This window comes from Mercenaria mercenaria, unplaced genomic scaffold, assembly GCF_021730395.1.
Source record: "Mercenaria mercenaria strain notata unplaced genomic scaffold, MADL_Memer_1 contig_3411, whole genome shotgun sequence".
Taxonomy (NCBI): domain Eukaryota; kingdom Metazoa; phylum Mollusca; class Bivalvia; order Venerida; family Veneridae; genus Mercenaria; species Mercenaria mercenaria.
In genome coordinates, this window is record NW_026461546.1 from 1,538 (window position 1) to 29,207 (window position 27,670).

General features: G+C 35.2%; 1 protein-coding gene across 1 annotated transcript; it reads right to left on the reverse strand.

Moving 5' to 3' along the window:
- Positions 1–320: 320 nt before the first annotated feature.
- LOC128553037 (centrosomal protein POC5-like) lies at positions 321–26,484 on the reverse strand (the record flags this gene model as incomplete). The annotated part of the gene is made up of 13 exons (XM_053534143.1): positions 26,369–26,484; positions 17,475–17,570; positions 13,920–14,076; positions 10,893–11,039; positions 8,552–8,622; positions 8,030–8,137; positions 6,884–6,954; positions 5,298–5,496; positions 4,049–4,228; positions 3,523–3,691; positions 1,052–1,215; positions 523–678; positions 321–335 (listed from the first exon to the last, which is right to left on the reverse strand). Coding segments are annotated over exons 2-13 (1,515 nt in total), but the record flags the coding sequence as incomplete, so codon positions are not given.
- Positions 26,485–27,670: the final 1,186 nt, after the last annotated feature.

Below are 27,670 nucleotides of genomic sequence, written 5' to 3' on the forward strand. Positions count from 1 at the left end.
TTTTTTAAAGAAGTTTGTCCATGCCTAATCAAGTACAATGGCATCTCTACCATGAAAATAAAAATGTATTTGCTCTAGAGGTTAACTTTCCTAAAATTATGTTTTAGCAGGAAATAATTATCTACCTAAGAAGAGAGGTGGTGTTAAAAGAGATTACACTGCAGAATGTATGAGTGTATACACACTTTTGCTAAGGATAAGACAAACTTAAAGACATATTAATTTTGTGCTGTGTAAACCACAAGGTGTTGTTTTGGTGTGTATACACATCAATTTGATACTGGTGTAATGCAGAAACCTAATCTTGCTACTCTACTTACCTTTTCATTTGGTTTCTGAATAAAGGAAAAATAATTTCAATGTAACAATAGCATTAGCCTCCTTTTCCAGATTCTTAAAGGGGCCAGCTCCTTTATATTTAGAATTTTATATGTTTTTTATAAGTTCAACACAGAATACTCTTTAAAAGCATATAGCCTCGAGGACAAAGGAAAACTTGAGAATTCTGTAACAATTACTTACTTTACTCACTGGCTGATGTCGCTCAACTGTCACTGACGTCATGGGCGGAGCCAACACTTGTGACCCCACCCCTCTTGTCATCCTACTGTCGACTTTTGATGTGACCTTGGTGGTTAAAGCTTTTGATATTCCTGGTTTCCCTGTAGACTTTGAGCTCTGTGGAATAGAAAATCATCATCTTCATAAGATTACAGCTGGATTTACATTAGAGGGACATGATTCCTGATCAAAATCTCATTTTTTATAAACAAATAGCTATTGATATTAGATACAAAATGATAAAGCAGTTACTGTTTGAGTAAACATTTTAATGTGTGTGATATAAAATGCAGTGAAATTCCTTCTATTTTAAATTTTTTATCAAACTTCATATCTAAATAACATGACTCAATGCGTGTGAAAGCTTTTAACATAATATATAGACCGCTGTTTAACTCCCTGGAAGGTTAGTATGAATGACAAATCTGGCTATTTGAGAGCAACATATAAAAACAATAAAGTAATACTTGTTATTAATAAATTAACTAACCATTGGCCGTCCCTGAGTGACTGTGGAAGGTCGTGACCCTTCACTCGTTACAATTCTCTCATGTTGTGCGTATTCATGAGGTAATGTTTTAGGAATACTGTAGTCTTTCTCAGGTATACTGTCCTTCATGTTCTCACTGATATCATCAGGAATCTGACCATTTCCTGAAAAATAACAAGTACTGATTATCCATTAACCTTTACACTGCTAAATTTTAACAAGAGCTGTCACAGGAGACAGCGTGCTCGACTATTTCGATGCTGGATAATGAAACTGGGCACATCTGAGGAAACTGGAGCTGTCACTGGAGTGTTTATTAACTCCAATGGTGAATGAAGATACTGCACAATTGCCTGAGTCTGTGTCAAAAATATTAAGTCATAAGAGAGGTACAGATAAAGTGTATCAAAACACTATATAAGTATAGCCTAAGCAAAATGGGGGCATAATTAATAAAATACTGGTGCAAGAGTTACGCATCTTGTGTCATATGATGTGGGTGATAATGTGGAACAACTACTTCAAGTTTGAATCAAATGCATTTCATAATAACTGAGAGATAGTGAAAATGCATCAAAATTAACCTTTAATTCTAAGTAAAAGGGGGCATAATTCATGAAAATTTGGTGCCAGAGTTATGCACCTTGTGTTAAATGGTGTGGGTGATGATGCTGAACAACTATTTTAAGTCTGAATCAAATCCATTCTGTAATAACAGTGATAGAGCGAAAGTGCATCAAAACTTTAACCTGAAATTCTAAGTAAAAAGGGGGAATAATTCATGAAAAATTGGTGCCAGAGTTATGCACCTTGTGTCATATGATGTGGGTGATGATGTTGACCAATTATTTTAAGTTTGAATCAGTTCCATTTAGTAATAACAGAGATAGAGCGAAAGTGCATCAAAACTTTAACTTAAAAACTAAGTGGAAAGGGGAGATAAATCATGAAATATTGGTGCCAGAGTTATGGCCCTTATGCCAGATGATGTGGGTGATGATGAGGAATAACTATATCAAGTTTGAATCAAGTCCATCAAGTAATTACAGAGATAAGTTGAAAAAAGCGAAAGTGTCAAAAATCTTTTAACCAAGGTGGGGACGCGGAAAGACGTCGACGCCGGGTCTAGTAGGATAGCAGTCCTTATACTTCGTATAGTCGAGCTAAAAATGAACAAGTCTGTCACACAACTTGGGCAGTATCATTAATATTTTATTGTTTGAAGGGGTGTTCATTGAAAATTTACTGAATGAATAGGACTGCACTGGTTGCAAAGGCAGAATCACTTGCCACTAGCAGGCTAAAGGTTAATGATTAAAGATGTAGTCAGTACAATCATTTTTCACTAAATAACTTATCATTAGATACAAATTTAAATGCACAAAATCCCCATAAAATATTTAACTAGACTAAATACTGTAAAAGTAGAAATTTTCGCAAGAGTATAATTTTCGCTATATTTGTGACGCCCTACATCTCGCGAAAATATTCACCATTAGTATTATTGAAATTTAAGAAGGATACCATTTTTACAATTTTGCGAATATAAAACCTCAAGAACATACTCAAAATTTCAAATTCATGAAATTTTGTCCCAGCGAAAATATGTGCTTTTACCATGTTTAGAGTATATAAAATGTGTACATAGAGCTGCAATAACATACTGCAGACTGGGTGATATTCAAGGTGGTTTTATTTTCACTAATATTCGCAACATGTCCTGAAACACAAACACTCTTGTTTTGCAAATCCTTTACATCCCAAATATCACACGACCATAAATCGCGAGTCCTGATATCAAGTCAGAATTCAAGCTATAAATATGACTATTACTCATCTTGGGGATCTGTTACAAAACTTAATGAATTGACAGTAACAGATCCCATGTTCTCCTTTTTCTCACTGTTATGGACTGTAATAGCTTCCAGACTAATGGCACACATTTCAAAAATGTTTGTAGGGTTATAGGTTAAAATGCAACTTAGAATCTTTTGAAGTAGGAGAAAAACCCAGCTGCTCCTTGGGGCAGTATTTCAGACAAATGTGGACATCTGGGTAGAACCAAGCCAGCTAGATGGCTTCTTCTAATCAAAGATTTTAGCAAGCCAGGTAAAATGTTTTCAATTCACAATGGTGAGGGGCAAGTACTGTGAAATCATTTTAATTCGCGTAGGATGAACTTTCGTGTATTTCGCGCTAGGACCAATGCGCGAATTTTAAACCGAGCAATTTTTTATTTGTCATTTCTAAAATTGAAAATGCGCAAATTAAAGCCTGCGTGAAATAGTCCTTTTTTTACATTTGCACGAAATTTCATTTCAGTGAATTTAAATGATTTCACAGTAATTCGAAGGCAGCAACCTTAACCACTCCACTACAGAGGGCCCCCACACAAAAAATGAGTTAAAGTCTGTTTCAACTTTCTGGTATATACACACTGCCTCAACTTAAAGTCTGTTTCAAATACTTACCTATATCTCTGTTCTCTTTTTCCTCATTGTTATGAAAGATTGTCATAGCTTCAAGATTGAGGGCACACACGCCACGCATGAAAGCTTTCTTCATCATCTCCTCATACCGTTCTCTCTCCTTGTGCATCTGTGCAACCTCTGACCTCACTGAATCCAGTTCCTCATTGGCCTGGAAAAATAGTCTTTTACTGTAAAGCAGGGAATAAACAATACGCATCTGAATGAAAAAGATTTTATTCAACAATAAAATCATTGCCCTGGATATATCATTTTGATTCTAAAAGCAATATCCACCAAAATATTACCTGTTTTGTGCCTTTCTCTCTGCTATGTTACAATGATGTACATGTACAAACCATGATTTGACAGCCTTATAGCATCATGCACACTTCAGCCTCCTTTGATTAATACGAAAATAAATACAATTGTGTTAGAATCCACTGATTTTATTCCTACAAGATTAAATGACTTTTTAGTATTTTTCAGAGAGCATAAAAAGTGTCCTTTACATCAAAGGTTTACTTACAGCAGAAAGTTTGGCTTCATAATCATTGGTGAGGTGTATACAGACTTCCTGAGCCTTGGCCTGGCAGGCCTTTTCTACACGCACCCTCCACTTAGTCTCTATAACAGAGTGCCAGGCGTCCCAAACCTTCCTCTGTAAACTTCTTTGATGGTGCTTCTTTGCTATCATTGTACAGAATGTCTGAAAAAAAATTAACCCATTCACTAACTGTTATTGCATGATATTCAAATTGAAAGTTAACAGATCTTTTCTTGCATGTTTTGATTTTAGCCCAGTCTTACAACTTTTTGGTGTAACAGAAATTAAAGAGCATAAAATTTTATGACGAAAAATCCAAACTGCCCATGGCTGGATGAAAACTGTGTCAGGGAGTCAACTTTTTGGCTCAGTGGTTACAGCACTGGACTTTCACCCCAGTGACTTTCAGTCCCATCGCAGGCAGTTGGTATTTTTCGTTATAAAATTCTATGCTCTTTAATTTCTGTCACAGCTAAAAATAGTTGTAAGACCTGCAAACGTGTTGAATACAGAGTAGTCATATTGCACAACGGGCCAGCAATTTATATAGTAAGGAGTCATGTAATTCTTTTAAATATTGACTGGCAAGCCATTGATTAAGTGTATGATGAAATTTCATTGAAATGTCTTCAATGACTAAGGAGTTATGGTCCGGAAAAACAGGGTGACAGATAGATAGGAAAGCCACAATTATATGCGCTGCGCCATGAGAAAACCAACATAGTGCGTTTGCGACCAGCATTGATCCAGACCAGCCTGCGCATCCGCGCAGTCTGGTCAGAATCCATGCTCTTCGCTTTCAAAGGCATGGATCCTGACCAGACTGCGCGGATGTGCAGGCTGGTCTGGATCCATGCTGATCACAAACACACTATGTTGGTTTTCTCATGGTGCAACTCAATTCATCTTTTAAAAAGCACAATTTTTTTAAACCCTGAATATGAATGACTTACCTGACAACTGTCAAAACAATTTCAAGGTTCAAAGGACGAATGGCTTATTGTTCTATTAACTGTAAAACCATTCAATGTGTGTTATTACATGTACATGTCAGACAACAGAACTAATTTTCAAAGCTGTTATTTCTTTCATTTTTTTTTTTTACTATAGCCCAGTAAGCCTATGCTGAACTATACAGCAGCCACAGTATTGACCAGAAATTCATATAATGAGACTTGTAATAGTTTTGACTATTGAGGCTAAGCAATTTAAAAGCATGATATTTCAATACCTCTCTTTTGAAGTCATTGTGTTTCATCTTCCACTCACAGAATGTTCTCATCATCTCATTTTTATCTTTCTGTTTCTGCATGGCGTGTGTAAGGTTGGATATTACTTGGTCTTTCCTCTCTATAGATTTCTCGTATGTAGCCAGTAACTCCTTCAAACTGTTTATTTCATCCAGCAGTTTCATTTTTTCTGAAGCATGCCTGTGAAAAAAGACATTACATTTTGTTTCTTTCTGAATTGAAAATTGAAAAGACAAAAATAAATACAACAAGAGCTGTCCGTAAGACAGCCAAGCTCGACTATTCGAAATATTGTCCCAGAAGCAGGAAAATATTACCCAGAAAGGTTAAATATTAAAAGAGTTTTAAGTTCAACAGGGGGCATAATTTGACCAAAATGCATATCAGTTATGGGACTTGCTGCTATCAACTAGTTTTATAACCCCGAAGGCACATGTGAAGTTTTAATTCAATATCTGCATTAGTTTTGGAGATAGAAACTTGCATGTAAAACTTTAACCAGAATTTTCAAAGTCCGAAAGGGGGCATAATTTGCCCAAAATACATGCCAGAGTTATGGGACTTGACCCAGTGAGGTTGGTAATTGATCTAGAAAAAGAAAAAAAAAGTTTCAAATCTATATGCCTTTTAGTAATTGCTATATGTACTTGCACGCAAAACTTTAACCAGGATTTTCTAAGTCCAAAAAGGGGAATAATTTGCTCAAAATACATGTAAGAGTTATGGGACTTGATCCAGTGAGGTTAGTAATTGATCTAGAAAAAGAAAAAAATAAGTTTCAAATCTATATGCCTTTTAGTAATAGCTGTATGTACTTGCACGCAAAACTTTAACCAGAATTTGCTAAGTCCAAAAGGGGGCATAATTTGGCCAAAATGAAGGTCAGAGTTATGGGACTTGCTGCTATCAACTAGTTTTATAACCACAAAGACACATGTGAAGTTCAAATCAATATCTGCATTAGTTTTGGAGATAGTAACTTGCATGTAAAACTTTAACCAAAATTTTCTAAGTCTAAAAGGGGGCATAATTTTCCCAAAATACATGTCAGAGTTATGGGACTTGACCCAGTGAGGTTGGTAATTGATCTAGAAAAAGAAAAAATAAGTTTCAAATCTATATGCCTTTTAGAAATAGCTGTATGTACTTGCACGCAAAACTTTAACCAGAATTTTCTAAGTCCAAAAGGGGGCATAATTTGGCCAAAATGAAGGTCAGAGTTATGGGACTTGCTGCTATCAACTAGTTTTTAACCCCGAAGACAAATGTGAAGTTTCAAATCAATATCTGCATTAGTTTTGGAGATAGTCATTTGCATGTAAAACTTTAACCAAAATTTTCTAAGTCCAAAAGGGGGCATAATTTGCTCAAAATACATGTCAGAGTTATGGGACTTGACCCAGAGAGGTTGGTAATTGACCTAGAAAAAGATAAAATAAGTTTCAAAGCTATATGCCTTTAATTGATGGCTGTATGTACTTGCATGCAAAAACTTAACCAAGGTGTGACGCCGAGCTAAAAATACGGAATGCTTTTCAAGTTTTTAAAAATGGTTTGGCTCTCTTACTTTTCTTGTTCCTTGATAAGCTGCAGTCTGCCCTGTTCAACTATTCGGATTTTCGATTGACTAAACTCAGCCTGTAGAATAAACAAGATCACATAAATGTAATGCATTTACAGAGTAACCTACCCTTGCAGCCACCTGTATTAAGCAGCCACTTGCCTTAAGCAGTCACTCAGCTAAATTCCCAAATTTACAATTTGATCTTATTTTAACTTAAGCATCCACCTGTCTTAAGCTCATCCACCTGTCTTAAGCTGTGAAGCTATGTCTTTTCCCTTGCACTGGCTGCCTAACACAAGTTTGACTTCACTCTAAATATTTCTTATTCAATAACAAGATAATAAAGTGCTATATTATAAATAAATCTGATTAAAGATATACTACATCAAAATGAAGATTAAACAAACAAGGTGTTGGTCGCTCAATCCTGGGGTCATGACCATGACTTTTAATATAACACCAGTGCTGGTTTTTCCAGGAAGCGGACTCGAGAGTGGTTACAGTAAGCTTGAAGCTTTCATCACAATTAAGCTAACACAAATTAGTACAAACTAAACAAACTATTCAAGTCAGAAGAAACATCTTAAAATGATATTTTCATTATACATAATCAGCATTATTAAATGCCATTAAAATCTTTTTTAAAATGTAGCAGAACAGTCAGTCAATCTCACTAAAATTATCACACAAATAACACATCAGAGCCATTATGCTGTAAAAAGCAAACTCCAAAATCAGCTGAAAATTTCAGCCAAGGTCCCAGCGCCAGGGGGACCCCTAACGGCCTCTGATGGACCCTGAGCAAAAGTCACTTAAGCTCCTGGCATTTCAGTATTTCATATACTCCGCAATGACTTAAAATGATACATCGACTCATGTTCTGACAACTTTGTCAGCAAATTTCGATACTGAATTTCTCGTATTAGACTTCTAAGTATTGTTAATACAATACTGTTTTTTAAGTCTCTACCTTACATCAAACATGTGGGAAACATTATACATAATTATGTCACAGTGATGTTTTATTAGACTCTACCTGACACCATTGATGTTTACAATTACAGGTAACAATCACGCTTTGTAAGTCGCAACACTTATGATGATTAAACAACTAACTTAAAACGATATCGCATGTAAACTAATCCATACCAGAACATTTCTCTTCAGGTCGAGACACCATTGATCCATCATATTTTCCATCTTAGAGACGTCGGGATCAACTGTTGCTGTGTACACTCTCTCATATTCTCCATTTACCTGCTGATGTATGAAAACATAGGGCACATATCAATCAATCATACTTACAAAAATCAAAGAAAATGAAATTGATGTGACAGAGAAAACTACAAGTATCTACATTTGTACTAAAAAAAGAACTCTGCCACAGGTACTTGAAAGCTTCAGAACTCTAAACATACCAGACAAAAAATTGTATTTAACCTTCACCCTGCTAAATTTCTAAAATGGACTTGTCCATCATTCAATCTGGGCAATACCCTTTACTATTAGAAGGGGTGTTCGCTAAAAATTTACCGACTGAATAGTGAACAGTGCAGACCATGATCAGACTGCACGGATGTGCAGGCTGATCTTAGTCTGCACTGGTCGCAAAGGCAGAATCACTTGCCAACAGCAGGCTAAAGGTTAAAAAAGTGTTTGGAAAGTCCATACCTTAGTGTTGTTCCCATTCATATCTGAATTTGTAGAAGGCACCCTAGCAAAATAATGGCTTGGTATGGGATCTGAAAAAGAGAAAGATTATTTATTTCATACATGAATTTACATACAATAAATATGAATATCATATATTTGTGCTGTTTCAGGCTTTTAGGTCAAACTGACATAATTTAACAATCAGGGGTGTAACTGTTTCAAGTTATCACAGTTTATAACCCATTTGAGTTACCGCCTATACTTTCGTAACTTGTTTCAATTATCATAAAATATTACAAAGCCCTCCTGTGCCAATTCCTCATTTTGAATGAGACTAATGCAATTATTTCCTGAATCCCTGAACTTTTATCTTTCGAATTATGCAGTAATTTTTTTTTATGCAAGGCTGATAAGGTTTCACGCAAAAGTTTTAAAGCTATAAAACTCTTAACATCCCATAATGCTTATCAGGTTATGATCAGGCTAAAAGAGAATTTGATTAACCACAGTTTGCTACTAATTACACTTTAAAGGTCACTTTGTGAGAACAGCAAAAAGATTTTTTTTGAATAACTTACCGGAGTAAACTATATTTTATAACTAATACAGGTTATAAAATGCTTGAAAAAGTAACTGAAATAAGTTTAACTTACATAACTTAAAACAGTTACACCCCTTACTGTTTAAGCTATAGCTATAGTTTCAGGTACTGGCAGCAGCTGGGTAGAACTACCTAACATCAAATGAAAGAATTCTACATTTCAAGCACAGTTGGCCTTTTAAGTCATGCTGGCGCAACTGAGGTTATATGGTGACTTTTCCAGCTTGTTATGGTGGAGTATTAACACTAAAACTGAACAATTTCTTACCTGTATATCATTAAGATTTTACACAACGTCAAAAATGACTACAAAAGTAAATACATTTTGTACTATGAATTCCTTTAATTTCGTGGGAATAAAATTTTGTAGTTTCAGGGCTTTTTTCCGCTATAAATCTACCTCTTGTAAAAGGAGGTAATCCCAATGCAAAAAAGTATGTTTTTTTCCCAAAGTTGAATTCAAAATTCCCAAATTATTATACCTTTTAGGGTTTTTGCTGTTTTAAGATAGTTTTGTTGATTTGTATGTATATTTAAGTAAATTATAATACTGCTGAACAATTACTGAAATGCAATTCTTTAATATTTCACACAAAAACACATTTATGTAGATTTTGGTAATTTGCAAACTGTCCCAATTAAGACAATTCCCGAGAGCATTTTCCCAATTCCACCAGTGTCGGTGGCATTCCCAAATTGATGAAAAAAAGGCCTGCAGTTTTGGCCAAAACGGATATTTTACAGGGGATATGTCTTCATGAATTTCAGCTTTTGAACATGATGATGTAACCTTGTTCAGTGACTCGATCATGGAAGAAGAGAAAAATCTGTCCCAAACAAATATTAATTACTGTGAAATCATTAATATTCGTGGGGGACTAATTTTCGTGGATTTCGTGGTTGAATAAATCCACGAAATTTAATCCCAACGAACAAGTAAAATTCCCATTCATTCTATGTTCAAAAGTTGAAATCCACGAATTCATATCACCACGAAATCGCCGTTTTGACCAAAACCACGAAAATTCATGCCCACGAAATTAAATGATTTTACAGTATTTCACAGTTTCTTTTGATTTTATTTAGTTTAAATCTTTTAATTTTTTTCATGTAAATATTCATGTTTTAAAGCAAAATGTCTATTACTTGGGACAGAATTTATGGATTTCATACTTTAAAGATAGAAGATATTGGAATTTTATTATGGAATGATATTTAGGTAAATATTACACAATGCCTGCTGACTGTTACAATTTACTCACTGGTATCATTGTCAGCAAGCATGGTATCATTGTCAACAAGCGTGGTATCATTGTTAACAAGCGTGTTAAAGGTGCCAGCATGCATGATTACTATACCAGTAAGCATAATGGGAGTGTCAGTGAGTAAATTGTAACAGTCAGCAGGCATTGTGTAATATTTACCTAAATATCATTCCATATTTTATGTTTGTTTGTTTGGAGGAATTTTACAAATTGACGCTGCCTTGAAATCAAGGAAAGTTAGTCTCAAAGAGGATATAAATGATTTCCCAACATTTCATACCATATATTTTCGCTTAAAAGATGCACTCACTTATAAGACGCACTCCAAAATTGGTCAGACAATCTGGGGTTTCGTTTTCTTTTGATTTCCGTGTTGTACACGCTTATAAGATGCTCCCCACTCTTGAACTGGAAATGTTACTCCTAATAATGTATCTTATAAGCAAAAATATACGGTAAGAAATTACAGAGACAATTCTGATGTAAACATTACCATGTGGCCTGTCTTCATCCATTATTGGCGACTGACCAAAGTCTGGAAGTCTTTCTCTAGGAGTAGTTTTGGAGACAAAGTCTGGGAGTCCTTCTCTAGGTGATGGTCTCACATTTATTGGAGTAACATCTGTCGCCTCTGACAGCTCTGAAAATTAACCCTGACCCTGCTAAATTTCAATAATGAACATGTCCATCTTTCAATTTGGACAGTACCATTAACTGTTAAATGGGGTGCATACCAAAAAGATACTGACTGAATGGCGAACAGTGCAGATCATGATCAGCCTGCACTGTGCAGGCTGATCATGACCTGCACTGGTCGCAAAGGCAGAATCAATCTTGTCCAGCATGTTAAGGGTTAACACAAATATTCACACACAACTCAGAATAAGTCACAGGTCAAGCAACTACAGACTGGGCATATTCTAGAGTCTTTTATTTTGTAACTTTGTGTATTTATAATTTAATTAAAATAGCAGTAACTGTTTTATTTGCTTTGTTAATAGCTGGCAACACATGCCTGTTTAACATAATTATATAATTCTTATGTCACACCATTCAAAAGTATTATGGAAAGATATAACAATAATTGTATCAAAATAAATTTATCTCATTTTCCAGTCTGTCTAAACAAAGCAACCTACTGTATTTATTTAGTCTATTATGTTTATCTAGTTTCTCCTTTAGGCTATCATTAAAAAAACATTTGGTTACACGACCTACCCGTGAAAATCGCTGCGATCCGACATTTTTTCTGGCTAGTCAGATGAAAATTTTTTCTCCATATAATTATATGTAAAAAAAATTCTCTACCTACATACCCACACAAAAAACTTTGGGTCACATTACCGCAAACAAACAGTTTTCTAACCATGGCCTTAAATCACTTAAAATCAGACCATAATCATGTCTTGAGCAGTATAGGCTAAGGTTATTAAAGTAAAACTGATAGGAAGAAGAATTGCATTAATCCAAACATCAAGGACCAGGATTGAACCAACACCTAACTTTCTCCTCGACTAAACGGTCAACCAAGTTTTCTCCTCCATGTGAAGAAGTTGTCTGTTACTCAAAGAAAGCAAGCAAGAATTATAGAATTCAGTTGGGGCCAAGTCACAGTATGCAACCTTGCTATTGTTCTTTTTTTATTTGTATCAGAAACAGCCAATCACATTTTAACAATAACTGACTGCAATAAAAACTTAAATACTGTTCAAATATTTTAAATGTGAAACACAACAAAAAACAAGAGGACCATGATGGTCCTGAATCGCTCACCTGTCCTCACATGACCCAGTTTTAAACCGAGTATGATGTCGTTTTTTTTTCTATTATTTGACATTGTGACCTAGTTTTTGAGCCCATGTGACCCAGTTTTGAATCTGACCTAGATATCATCAAGATAAAAATTCTGACCAATTTTCATGAAGACCCATTGAAAAATATGGCCTCTAGAGAGGTCACAAGGTTTTTTATTATTTGACCTACTGACCTAGTTATTGACGGCACATGGTCCAGTTTCGAATTTGACCTAGATATCATCAAGGTGAACAATCTGACCAATTTTCACGAAAATCCATTCAAAAGTATGGCCTCTAGAGAGGTCACAAGGTTTTTCTATTTTTAGACCTACTGACCTAGTTTTTGACTGCAGCCGACCCAGTTTCAAACTTGACCTAGATATCATCAATATGAACATTCAGACCAACTTTCATACAGATCCCATGAAAAATATGGCCTCTAGAGAGGTCACAAGGTTTTTTTATTATTTGACCTACTGGCCTTGTTATTGATAGCACGTGACCCAGTTTTGAACTTGACCTAGATATCATCAAGGTGAACAGTGAATCTGACCAATTTTCATGAAGATCAATTCGAAAGTATGGCCTCTAGAGAGGTGACAAGGTTTTTCTATTTTTAGACCTACTGACCTAGTTTTTGACCACAGTTGACCCAGTTTCAAATATGAGCTAGCTATCATCAAGATAAACATTCAGACCAACTTTCATACAGATCCCATGAAAAATACGGCCTCTAGAGAGGTCACAAGATTTTTTCATTATTTGACCTACTGACCTAGTTATTGATGGCACGTGACCCAGTTTCAAACCTGACCTAGATATCATCAAGGTGAACATTCTGACCAATTTTCATGAAGATCCATTCAAAAGTATGGCCTCTAGAGAGGTCACAAGGTTTTTCTATTTTTAGACCTACTGACCTAGTTTTTGATCGCATGTGACCCAGTTTCAATCTTGACCTAGATATCATCATGCTGAATATTCAGACCAACTTTCATACATATCCCATGAAAAATATGGCCTCTAGAGAGGTCACAAGGTTTTTCTATTATTTGACCTACTGACCTAGTTTTCAATGGCACGTGACCCAGTTTCAAATCTGACCTACATATCATCAAGGTGAACATTCTGACCAATTTTCATGAAGATCTTGTGAAAAATATGGCCTCTAGAGAGGTCACAAGGTTTTTCTATTTTTAGACCTACTGACCTAGTTTTTGACCGCAGTTGACCCAGTTTCGAACTTGACCTAGATATCATCATGATGAATATTCTGACCAACTTTCATACAGATCCCATGAAAAATATGGCCTCTAGAGAGGTCACAAGGTTTTTTTTATTATTTGACCTACTGACCTAGTTTTTGAAGGCACGTGACCTGGTTTCGAACTTGGCCTAGATATCATCAAGTTGAACATTCTGAATAACTTTCATGAAGATCCATTGAAAAGTATGGCCTCTAGAGAGGTCACAAGGTTTTTCTATTTTTAGACCTACTAACCTAGTTTTTGATCACAGTTGACCCAGTTTCGAACTTGACATAGATATCATCAAGATAAACATTCTGAACAACATTCATAAAGATCTCATGAAAAATGTTACCTCTAGAGTGGTCATAAGCAAAAGTTTACGCACGCACGGACGCCGGATGCTGCGCGATCACAAAAGCTCACATTGTCACTTTGTGACATGTGAGCTAAAAACAGACAAAAAAAACCACCTACCATCTTCATCCATGAGTCTTCTGTCGGTGCGTCTGGGCATGGACTGAGAGCTGGCCTGCATGAAGGAGTCCTTGGCATTCGTCAGTGTCTGGGGTATCTGAGCAGGATCATACTTGGGTACAACTACAGCAAACTTTAGTAACTCGTCATACTCATCCTATAGAAAAAATGCTTATACATGGTTTATACAGATACCCCCAAGACATAATTTAACAAGAGCTCGTCGAACACGAAATGCCCCCCTTGATGCATTTAGTAATTGCACAAGGAACAGAAATTATATGCTCACTGTAAACAAAAGTTCTACCATTCTGGTTTAATCTGACCTTGACATTTAACCTATTGACACTAGGCCAAAGCGTTCTTGAGTTATTGCCTGGAAACCATTTTACTGTTCCTGGTCACTGTGACCTTGACCTTTGACATACTGACCTCAAAATCAATAGGGGTCATCTGCTGGTCATTACCAACCTGCCTATCAACTTTCATGATCCTAGGCCCAAGTGTTCTTGAGTTATCATCCGGAAACCGTTTTACTATTCAGGGTCACTGTGACCTTGACCTTTGACATACAGACCTCAAAATCAATAGGGGTCATCTGCTGGTCATTACCAACCTCCCTATCAATTTTCATGATCCTAGGCCCAAGTGTTCTTGAGTTATCATCCGGAAACCGTTTTACTGTTCAGGGTCACTGTGACCTTGACCCTTCACATACTGACCTCAAAATCAATAGGGGTCATCTGCTGGTCATGGCCAACCTAACTATCAATTTTCCTGACACTAGGCCAAAGCGTTCTTGAGTTATTGCCTGGAAACCATTTTACTGTTCCTGGTCACTGTGACCTTGACCTTTGACATACTGACCTCAAAATCAATAGGGGTCACCTGCTGGTCATGACCAACCTCCCTATCAACTTTCGTGACCCTAGGCCTTAGCGTTCTTGAGTTATCATCCGGAAACTGTTTTACTGTTCAGGGTCACTGTGACCTTGACCTTTGACATACTGATCTCAAAATCAATAGGGGTCATCTGCTGGTCATTACCAACCTCCCTATCAATTTTCATGATCCTAGGCCCAAGTGTTCTTGAGTTATCATCCGGAAACCGTTTTACTGTTCAGGGTCACTGTGACCTTGACCTTTAACATACTGAACTCAAAATCAATAGGGGTCATCTGCTGGTCATTACCAACCTCCCTATCAACTTTCATGATCCTAGGCCCAAGTGTTCTTGAGTTATCATCCGGAAACCGTTTTACTGTTCAGGGTCACTGTGACCTTGACCTTTCACATACTGACCTCAAAATCAATAGGGGTCATCTACTGGTGGTGACCAACCTCCCTATCAACTTTCATGATCCTAGGCCCAAGCGTTCTTGAGTTATCATCCGGAAACGGATAGGTCTACATTCCGACCGACCGACCGACAGACCGACCGACCGACCGACCTACCGACCGACATCTGCAAAACAATATACCCCTCCTTTTTCAAAGGGGGGCATAATAAGTGCTTTCGAAGGACTTTTCACTTAGTGTTTTACTTTTTCAAGGACTATTTTTCTCAAAATCAGGTATTTAAACCTTAGTCAAAACATCTTTATCAACAATTTCAAACAAGAGCTGTCAGAGGACAGCAACGCTCGACTATTCAACAGCCTTGTCAATTGAAAGAATACAAAAGTTGAAAAAGGGGCATAATTTTGTAAAATGAAAAGTAGAGGTATTAAACCTCTGTATTGCATGTCATATCATGACAGTCAGCAAGTGTGTTAAGTTTCAATCCTTTCCAATTTGTGGATACTGAGATACCAGCTTACATACAAAAACTTAACCAAAAACTGCTAAGTCAAAAAAGGGGCATAATTTTGTAAAAATGCAAAGTAGAGTTATAGGACCTTCACAGTGCATGTAAGATCATGACAGTGAACAAGTGTGTGAAGTTTCAATCCATTCCAATTAGTGGATACTGAGATATCAGATTACATACAAAAATTTAACCAAAAACTGCTACCGGTAAGTCGAAAAAGGGGCATAATTTTGAAGAAAAAAAAAGAGTAGAGTTATGGGACTTGCTTAGTGCATGTCAGATCATGACAGTGAACAAGTATGTGAAGTTTCAATCCATTCCCATTAGTAAGTACTGAGATAGCAGCTTACATACAAAACCTTAACCAAAAATTTCTAAGTAGAAAAAGGGGCATAATTTTGTAAAAAAGCAAAATAGAGTTATGGAACCTGTGCAATGTAGGTCAGTTTATCACAGTGAATAAGTGTGTGAAGTTTCAATCCATTCCCACGAGTGGTTACTGAGATACCAGCTTACATACAAAACCTTAACCAAAAATTTCTAAGTCGAAAAAGGGGCATAATTTTGTAAAAAAGCAAAATAGAGTTATGGAACCTGTGCAATGTAAGTCAGTTTATCACAGTGAATAAGTGTGTGAAGTTTCAATCCATTCCCACAAGTGGTTACTGAGATACCAGCTTACATACAAAACCTTAACCAAATCGGGACGCGGACGCCGACACGGACGCAAACGCGGACGCCGACGCATGGGCGAGTCCAATAGCTCTACTATTCTATGAATAGTCGAGCTAAAAATAGCTTAAAGTCAAAATTGCACTATATAAATTGCACTAAAATGTGGTCTTAGACTGTTGTTTATAATTGCTAGCCTGCTGGTGCATGCCAAGGTTGATAAGTGAACAAAAACAGTATTTTATTTCATTTTTGTTCTTTTTAAATGTATTCTTTTCTAAAATGATTTTTTTAAGGAGTGGATTTTTAACTTACCAAATAGTGCATGATACAAATAGTCAAATGATTGGCACTATGGGAAATTGGGAATCTGATATAACATGATTAAAGCAGACAAACACTCCAGAAACACTTTTATTTTTTACATATATATGTAACTGTGTAGTATATCTAGTTGCATGGATAACAAAAATAATCGGCATGACGTTCCAGATAGGATCATTGTGCAAATAACGAAAATAATCAGCACCACCATCATGCGAATAACAAAAATAATTGGCATGACAATCATGCAGAAAATTATCAGCATGACCATCATGACGATAGCCTCTGCCTTAATTTTTCTGAAAGTTGTTTTTATCAAATTCTTCTGAATAAAAGAAAAGTGTCCAATATGAAAACTTTTTACTGGACAACTGAAGGTCTTTCAAGGAGAAATTATAATACATGTAGAAAAGAAGAAGGAAAAATGTATTTACTAATGGATGGAATGGGGCTGAAATTCAACCCCAGAAATCATGAAACAAGGGCCAAATTACTGAACAGCAAAATTTTCAAAATTTTACAAAATAAAATCCATAATAAATAATTAAATTATCATCTCACAGACTTTAACAATAAACTGAAACTTAGGCGGGTGGTATTTTTAAAGACAAAAAAAAATAAAATATAAATGTCTTCATCAGCTATTCTGTCACAGACAAGGGTAAATGGCAGAAAAATTTTAAGGGCAATGTGTATGTCATGCCATCTGGCTCACTTTAGATAAGGTGGAAATGTATTTAGAAACATACCTGTAATCTTGTTGAGACACTACTTCCAGGGGACAGTGGCGGGATGTCTGGTACACTTAAGTCACTTATTGTAGACATCTTCTAGAAAATACACAACTATAGAACTTGTTATATAAATCTTATAATGAAATCTATTAAGAAAATCCTTTGGAAGCATAATAATTATGTATATTATAACTAGTCAAAATAATTTGACAGCTCAGATTGTTTTATATTTGTGACAGGCAATCTTATTGTCAAAGCTTCGAAGGACCAAAATAATGGATAAATCGCAGTACACCATTATGTAAAGTTATTGGTTTTATTGCTTGCGCATATACTGCAATGCAGATGCTGTAATTTTTATTGTGTACAGTTCATAGATTTAAATCGCTAAAAAATTCGTAATTTTGGAAATTAGTCTTTTGATATATATATATATATGTAATTTTACATTACATATTTATCACGCTACCATAGAATAAATGTTCAAACAAACAATTAGAACCAATCAAGATCATTGACTTATAATAGACAAACAGGCGAAGAAATTAATAAATAAATAAATAGTTAATTAATTAAAGATGCACATAGAAGTGCGAAAGAGATGATTACTTAAAATTTTCGCTTAAAAATTTTTAAAAAAGGCATAGGAAATGATCAAACGCCGTTATGTTCAGTAGAGCCGCATCATTTTATGTACGATGATACTCTTTGTTTTATCTTTTCTTAACTGTTTGTTTTGTTTTCTTTAAAGATTGAATCACTGTATCTGGAATATGTATCGAGTACATTTTAACATAACAAAATGTCCGCCAATATGATATGAGTGCGTAAATATGGCAAAATAAACAGGTATTTAACACAAAAAATAAACAATAAATCACAAGAAATGTATTTTATTTAACTAATATAATGATCCTTACAATCCTTTATACATGAGACAATGGCCCGTCATACACAATAAATTATGTGACATTAAAAATTTTTATGTGACATTCAGAAATTTCTATGGGACAATTACGACTTGTAAACAAGGAACTGGCACTGTAGTATGTACACATTTCAGATTAAAAAAGCTCTCAGTAAAAAACAAATATAGTAACTAAAACTGTAACAGCTTCACAGCTTGTCAATAAAGAAAATTATTGAAAACTGACAGAAAATGAAAGTCTAGAATAAAATACAATGTTAAAACATGTTTTTAAACACTGGACAGTCAGGGGTGTAACTGTTTTAAGTTATGTAACCTATTTCAGTTACTTTTTCAAGCATTTTATAACCTGTATTAGTTATAAAATATAGTTAACTCAGGTAAGTTATTTAAAAAAAGTCTTTTTGCTGTTCTCACAAAGTGACCTTTAAAGTGAAATTAGTAGCAAACTGAGGTTAATCAAATTCTCTTTTAGTTTGAGCATGACCTGATAAGCATAATGGGATAATAATGAGATATTAAGAGTTTTATAGCTTTAAAGCTTTTGGGTAAAACTTTATCAGCCTTGCGTAAAACGTTTTACTGCATAGCTGGAAAGATAAAAGGTCAAGGATTCAGGAAATAATTACATTAGTCTCTTTCAAAATGAGGAATTGGCACAGGAGGGCTTTGTAATATTTTATGATAACTGAAACAAGTTATGGAAGTTTAACCAATAACTCAGATGGGTTATAAATTGCGATAACTTGAAACAGTTACACCCCTGACTGCTGGAAGCACTTTGAATCTGTACACTGAATACATTCCTTTGTGTAAGATTTGCATTATTTAATAGCAGAGCGTCGCATTACAGTTAAACGTCTGAAAAACAAAATGAATAAAACTGTGTAAAGAATTACTATCGAGTTGAAAATTCGTGGTACTTTTTTGGAATCGGTGTTGTTCAGGTTTCTTCCAGCACACAATGCTCATACTTAGTAATTAATCAGTAAGACATCAGTAGACGCTTGCTGTTTACGGTTGACAAAGGCGTTTCGCTTACTGCTTTGAACGTTGAATAAAAATGTAAATGAGCGTCTGATAATAAGAATTTAGTGCTAAATACATTTTCTACGAAGAAAAAAAAGAGAAAATACAATATTTTCAATGTGAAACCATTTTCGTCACGCTTCCATAACTGAAATTTATTATATATACTTATATTTGTGGTAATGACGTCATACTTCCACATTGGTGCAGTGTTCGCGCTGAAAGCCAAAGGTCGGGAGTTCGATCCTCACCAGATGCATTTTTTTTCATGTTTTTTTTTTTATTTCAGATTTTTTTGTATTTATTTACTTATTATGAGTTTTGAAAGCATTGTAAAAAATAAAGTCAATCATGTGAAATTTAAGAAGTGTTTTGTTAGTGGTGTCAGTTTCCAATGTACTGTCTGTAGATAAAACTTATTTTTAAACAAGAGGGCCATGAAGGCCCTGTATCGCTCACCTGACCTACAGACCTAAAGATCATTAAGATTAACATTCTGACAAAGTTTCATTAAGATATGGTCATAAATGTGTCCTCTAAAGTGTTAACTAGCCATTCCTTTGATTTGACCCCGTGACCTAGTTTTTGACCCGACATGACCCAGATTCGAACTTGACCTAAAGATCATCAAGTTTAACATTCTGACTAAGTTTCATGAATATAAAGTCATAAATGTGGCCTCTAGAGTGTTAACAAGGTTTTCCTTTGATATGACCTAGTGACCTAGTTTTTGACCCCAACTGACCCAGATTTAAACTTGACCTAAAGATCATCAAGATTAACATTCTGACAAAGTTTCATTAAGATATGGTCATAAATGTGGCCTCTAAAGTGTTAACTAGCTTTTCCTTTGATTTGACCTGGTGACATAGTTTTTGACCCGACATGACCCAGATTCAAAATTGCCCTAAAGATCATCAAGTTTAGCCTTCTGACTAAGTTTCATGAAGATACAGTCATAAATATGGCCTCTACAGTGTTAACAAGCTTTTCCTTTGATCTGACCTAGTGACCTAGTTTTTGACCCCAACTGACCTAGATTTACACTTAACCTTAAGATCATCAAGATTAACATTCTGACCAAGTTTCATTATGATATGGTCATAAATGTGGCCTCTACAGTGTAAACTAGCTTTTCCTTTGATTTGACCTGGTGACCTAGTTTTTGATCCTACATGACCCAGATTCAAACTGGACCTTAAGATCATCAAGATTAACATTCTGGTCAAGTTTCATTAAGATTGGGCCAAAATTGTGACCTCTAGAGTGTTAACAAGCTTTTCCTTTGATTTGACCTGGTGACCTAGTTTTTGACCCCAGATGACCCAATATCGAACTCGTCCAAGATTTTATTGAGGGTAACATTCTGACCAAGTTTCATTAAGATTGGGCCAAAAATGTGACCTCTAGAGTGTTAACAAGCTTTTCATTTGATTTGACCTGATGACCTAGTTTTTGATCCCAGATGACCCAATATCGAACTTGTCCAAGATTTTATTGAGGGTAACATTTTGACCAAGTTTCATTAAGATTGGGCCAAAAATGTGACCTCTAGAGTGTTAACAGTCAAACTGTTGACGACGGACGGACGACGACGGACGACGGACACAGGGCGATCGCTAAAGCTCACCTTTGAGCACTTTGTGCTCAGGTGAGCTAAAAAGGTTTTGGGATCAAAATATACAGGCATTGAACTGTGAAAAGCACATAATGCTGTTCTCCCCGTTCACATTTTTCATCCACAAGCTTAAAAATAACTGACCAGAGTTTATTACTAGGAAACAAAAAAACTATTGCCTATGAATTATCAATTAACATCAAAGAGGCTCCTATTACCATTCCTATTCTATACCAGTAGTGCTAAAAGATTAACCATAAAATGTCATAGACTATTAAAGGTCCATTACTAAGGGAAAGTGAGTTGGCAATTTTTTTCATAGCCAGTGCATAGACTTCTGCAAGACACTAAATAATGAAGATTGGCAGGTCAAAATTTACAGAAGGTCTTTGGAACTCAAAGAAATGTATGTGTATTATGTTGAAATTTCAATGAATCGACAGAATGACCCCCCAGGTCTTTTTAACTTTCTTCATACTTCATAGAAAAATAATTGTACATATACTGCGATTTATTTCGAATTTCTACATACCAACTTTCATTTTCCAATAAAATGAAATAGTTTCTGTGCTTTTTAAAAGAAATTAAAATGTTCACTTTCCTTAGTATTGGACCTTTAAGCGCCTCTTATGACCTTATACAACATACTAATTGTTGTATTTGTATAATATATTATGTAATAATCTCATATGAACTATAGTCTCCTGTAACTCTTAGAGAGTGGCCATTTACATTGTATGATTTTCATGTTTATATGTTTTTACAATTTATGTAAATGGATGAGACTGAAATAAAATAAATAAATAAATAAATATAACTTAGCAGTTCAGTAAATAAAACTGCAGTTTTCGAGAATTTTGGCAAACAGTAATTTTCTCTGTGTAAAATTCTCATCGCTAACTTTTAAAGATGGCTAGTCTTTTGGATTTTAAACAAGCTTTGTACTTGTAAATGATTTTCATTTTCCCATACCAGACGTCTATCATAGCAGTATTTTTGCCTTAAAATTGGACACATTCTTCCTTCTAAAAAGAACCGTAACTTTCTTTAGTTTGTATATAGCATATTTGTAGAGTTTTTGCATGTCAAGATTTAATCTTAATGCATTCTAAGACATTCATTCAGAAATCATGAATTATCATCAATTCTTAAAATTTTAATAGATCTTAATAAACATAAACTTCCTAAAACGGATCCATAATTCCAGATAATTCCAGCAGCACTCCTTTAATTTTCAAGGGACACTGGTGATTTTTCAAGGGAGCTCTGCCTTCTAGGTAGCACCTAAGTTCATATTAATTAGTTACATCCTTTTGCATTCAATACAATTTAAACATATGGCACAGGACTCATCAGCACTTAAAACTTATGAGACATTTTGCATTTTTATGTGGGCAGTGGCTACGATTACGGTACCGTAATCCTAGCCTCCGATTCTAGGATTATGGAAGTTCCGTATTCCTAGACAACCCTATGAGGATAGGCTAGTATTTAAGAGGCATCAAATGTCTGTTATGACATGCATAACTCTTATTGTAAACTTACTTATTTCACATAAAATAGCGTTTTTTTCATGCCTGCCCTATTATCTTTTGTTATTGATCAGCCATTTTACTAAATATTTTTTTTTTGAAAATTGGCAGACAAATGAAGAATTATATTCTTAATAATAGCTCAAAAGGATTATAAAAAGTTTCTATACTTTAAAGATTTGTTTTTGCCTGTCACTTAAATTTAGATTTCCGCGCATATAGAATCGGGCGAAATCAACACCCAAATACGTTTTTGTTTAAGTGAAATAAGTAAGTTTACAACATCATGTAGCCTATGCATGTCTTAACATATATTCAGGCGCGTAGCTACCTATACACAAAAAACGCAGTTGCGTACACATGGTCCTCAAGAATTAAAAAACAAAAAGTCTAAAAATGCAATAAAAACTGAAGGGGGGTATATATCGATATATTTCCTTTCTTTCAGAAGAATTCTTAACAGAGATCTTTGTTGCGTTTTCAATGTAATGAAGTACATATTAAGTATAGGAAGATTTATCTTTCTTGAAAAGTTTCATCACCGTAAAGTTTAAATATGACCGAATGGCAGTCAGATGGTCCGTCTTATCCAGACGTTTTACACAAGAACCTGAGCCTAAATGATGAAGTTAGGTACAGCGTTCTCGGAGCATACACTTAACAAATTTTCTAACGCTACCAGTAGTCTTTTCGCTATATTGTTAAAACTACCGTCGTCCGAAGATAATTTCGTGAAACTTTCAGGACAGTTAAAGGAATATCAGACATTGTTTGAAAAAAAACTAACTAACAACAAACATTTCCGTAATTTTTTTCTTTTTCATTTTGAACATTTTGTATTTTATCTGATGTAGCCCCGATGATTTACCAAGTCGCAATTATTTCTAATGAATAAAATTCATGACGCGAAAGTCAACGTTCTTAATTTTAAAAAAATTCATTTGATTGCTGCCAGTATAGTTCTCAGTCAATTTAATTAACATGTAAATTAACTATCATCATCTTTGGACATTATGTAAATATAAAATTTTCAACCACATGACGCGTGATGTTCTGTCTCATGAAACTATGCATGCGTGTATTAAAATTATCAACTTTAGAGCTTGTTTAAAGCTCGACTTTTCATATTTAAATATTCAAAAACCTCCAGTGTTTCAGTCACGTACTATCAGGATTCAATTTATTTTAAATTTGCAAGAATATTTCTAATGAAAACCGTTAACATTCGCGCTAGTAACTGTTACTGTAGCATAATTATTGGATAAATTTGCGACTTTGAAAAAAAACTAGGGTTTCATCGGATTAGTGATAAAATCGCTATTTTAGCCTTATTTCATTGTTCATTTTGTATCAAACGTTGTCTTATACATTGTTCTAAATTCCCTGGAAAATGTATTCAGTTTATTTGGTAGTTTTAAGGTTGTTGCGAAAAGGCTACTGGTAGCATAAGAAAAGTTGAGCGATATGGGGTTAATTTACGACAGAAGTAAAAATTTCGAAATAGAACGTTCTGCAGGATGGTTGATTTGTCTTTAACATGAAATAATATTTCAGTTTGGTAAAATATTTCAAAGGATTCAAAATTTTAGGCTCTTTTTTCCAAATCTATAAAGAAGTAGCCGTAAAGAGAGCCTTTTGGTTTACACCTGAAATTCAATGTTAACAAGTGCGGGTTTAGTCTGTTTTGATCATAAAAATGTTTAATAGGTAATGACGAATGCATTATAAACATTTTGATGAAAAAAAATTGTTGATTTGATCAGCATTTTAGGCAAAATTCCTTACTTTAACGATTTTTGTGTCAATTTGTGACTTTCAATTTTGTAGTGTTCGTCTTATAAAGCATACAGTTCTATGTAAGTGGAGTGTTTTGAAAGCGGCTCAGTGCATTAACTGGAAACATAATAATCTCGTTGAAATATTTAATCAAACACTGTTGCCATCTGATTTTCCATAGATGGGCTGTTGTCATTGAGGCAGATATTCCATTCAGCTTGCCAGACACCATTAAAGCTACCCACCAAGACCAATATCCGTCCATCTATATTGTACTCTGTGTTCTTGCTAGTATTCCAGTATCAACAGCTACCGCTGAACAATCATTCAGTGTAATGAGACGAGTAAAAATATACTTGCGGAACACAGTGACCACCGACGGGCTATTGGGACTTGGGCTGTTAAACGTTTACCAGGAAGAGGAACTGAACAGCAAGTCTGTTCCAGGCAACTTCACTAGAAGGAAGAATAGGAAATTGGTGCTTATTTTTGAATGAACTGAAACATGTTGTTAAAGCAGCATGTCTCCAGATATGGCTAAAAAATAATCTTTCTTTCAAATTGAAGTTTTGGTCATATATGAACAATAGAATATGATTTTTTGTTTCTAAAATATTTTTAAAATTCCAAACAAAGAAGTATAAAATACACAGAATGGCAACTGGCTGTAATCTCGCGTGAGCTCGTGTCAGAGCGTGATTCGGCGTTATCTTACTAAAAACAAACATCGGCGAGCATGGAGTTACAATTTGTACCTACATTTAAAATACATGTTAGCTTCTAAAACAAAATTAGTTTAATGTGAAATGGTCTTAAGATGTACGAAGTACACGTTTTTTTTTGCCATCGAAAGAAGCGTGGTCATACGGTGATAATTATTTTACCGATGAATAATTGCTTTCGCATACAAAATGGCGCGTGGAGAAAGCGCCACTTCCGGTAAACGAGATCTCGTTTTTTTGTCATGGGAGGTTGGCGAGATTTGCTCTATATGCCTTTCAAGTTGCCAATCTATTTATTTTTATAGGTCTTTGTTCCAAATCAAGAAAAAAAAGATGACCGCGTGGGGAATCGAACCCCGGACCGCCGCGGCAATAAAGACATTTTCCCGTCAACGTAACCAATAGCGGTATAGCTGAAGTAGTGAATTAGATATTCTACCATCAGAATGATATGCATAATATTATTACGCGACTTTATACAAATTAAACTTATACTACTAAATTTAAGTTAACAATATTTACCAGGCTGAAATATCATTTTTATTTTGTGAAATTATTTCTTTTTTAAATTCATTATTGTTAGATGGAGAAACGTCATTAGAAAGACATCGCGGAAGAGAGCATTTAAATGTTTTCTCTACATTTTTCGAAACGAAAAATATTTAAAAGACAATATCGCTTGTAATGTCAAAAAATCCATTTTGAAAAATAGATGTTACTGCATGAAACCCTGGTATTTAACAAGTTTTATTTACTATATTTATTGTGAAAATACTCCCAGATTGCACCAAAAACGTTCTAGGAAACGAAAAATTTTCCGCGGGAAGCATGCCCCCGAACCCCCCTAGAATGCTTGCGTACACTTTCACCAAGGCCTAGCTACGCCCCTGTATATTTGATGCCTCTTAAATACTTCCGTAATCCTAGCCTATCCTCATAGGGTTGTCTAGGAATACGGAACTTCCGTAATCCTAGAATCGGAGGCTAGGATTACGGTACCGTAATCGTAGCCACTGCCTTTTATGTGACTATGGCTCATGTCTCATGGGTTTCCCAGTCACTGTATTCATGAAACATAAAGTAGGCCTATATAAATAAATTAACCTGAGAGTGTAAAAGAAAAATTTAACTCTATATAGAAAGGCAACAGAAGAACCGCTGGTAAATGGTTGATCAACTTTGATCAGTTTGATGACATGTCTGAACTTGAAATTTGCACGAAACTATAAATATTACAGGTTGTCAGTCATTTCTGACAAGACTGTTGTCATAAGTATTTAAATCAAGATTAGTTTAACACTTACAATCTATGTTTTCAATAATTTTGCAAAAGACGAAGGAGAAATCACTAACGATATTTTCGATTTCTTTCAAAAATCAAAAACTTCCGCCATATTGTTTACAGCGTCCAACGACACGTAAAAGATCAAATGTGATTGGTTGATGGAAAGACATAACGATGCAAATCATTGGCCAGTTACAAAATTTAAATATTTACCTTCTCTTTTCATATCACTGTCATCCTGGAAAACTATTACAAGGTCAGTGACCACCAATTCAAAAAAGTACAGTGACAAGCTCCTCTCATGGTTACCTTCCCTTGCATTCATTATTTGATGTTTTGTAAGGAGAAGTAATCGCTTCGGGGAGTTTAGTACAGTTAACTTACTGGGAATAAGTTAAGTGCATACCTGGGAATAAGATTATGTCTGTCCGTTCTGATTGGACAGTCATGTTAACTATTTATCTTCCAAATATTGTCTAACTCTTTACAGGGACGTAGGTCTACACTTTAGCCAAGATAAATCTTTGCTAAGGTCAACCGCCTCGATAGCGTAGAGCGTCCGCTTCGAGTGCGGGAGGTCGTGGGCTCGATCCCCGGCCGAGACGTGAAAAATGGTACCAGTAGCTCCCTTGCTTGGCTCTCAGCATTAAAAGGGAAATTGGCCTCTTGTCTCATACCCTCGTGGCGATGGATTCCATCAGGAATGTGGTGTCGAGAGTGATTAATAGAGAGTTTGAGATTTCAACCTTCGCCTTCCCCTTCAACGTCTCTCATTATATTTGGGGTAAAACGTCACCAATATGCGTGTATTTTATTCATATCTTTTTAAGTAAGCCTATGACTTAGTTTTATTACTATGTGAAATAAAAAGCTTAGTTTCCGGATTTCTGCTTATTAAGTTATTCGATTATCCATATACATGTATAACTGGACTAAATTTGATGCGAAAAATTATCAATAAGTATAAGAATATTGAAGTTTTGTTTAGCTAATGATTTTAACTAAATACATTGAATTGAACCTGGAAGTATGAAGTTATCAACTGATTTTGAGAAACTTTGAGATTTTGTTTAAACTTTAACTTCTACGACATATTTGTGTCCTCAGGCGGTATTGATTATTCCTGATGGGCTTTTTGTCGTAAGAAGTGAAGTTTTGAACGTCCGAGGATGTGATATCACGAAAGTCAAAACTTCAGTCGTTGTTCATCTACTCTGTCCACATACACGGCATCAAAGACTGAAATCTGGATGGAGGCACATGGCATGACAATCATTTTACTTGAAAAAAAAAATGATAACGCGCGATTATCATTTGGTGG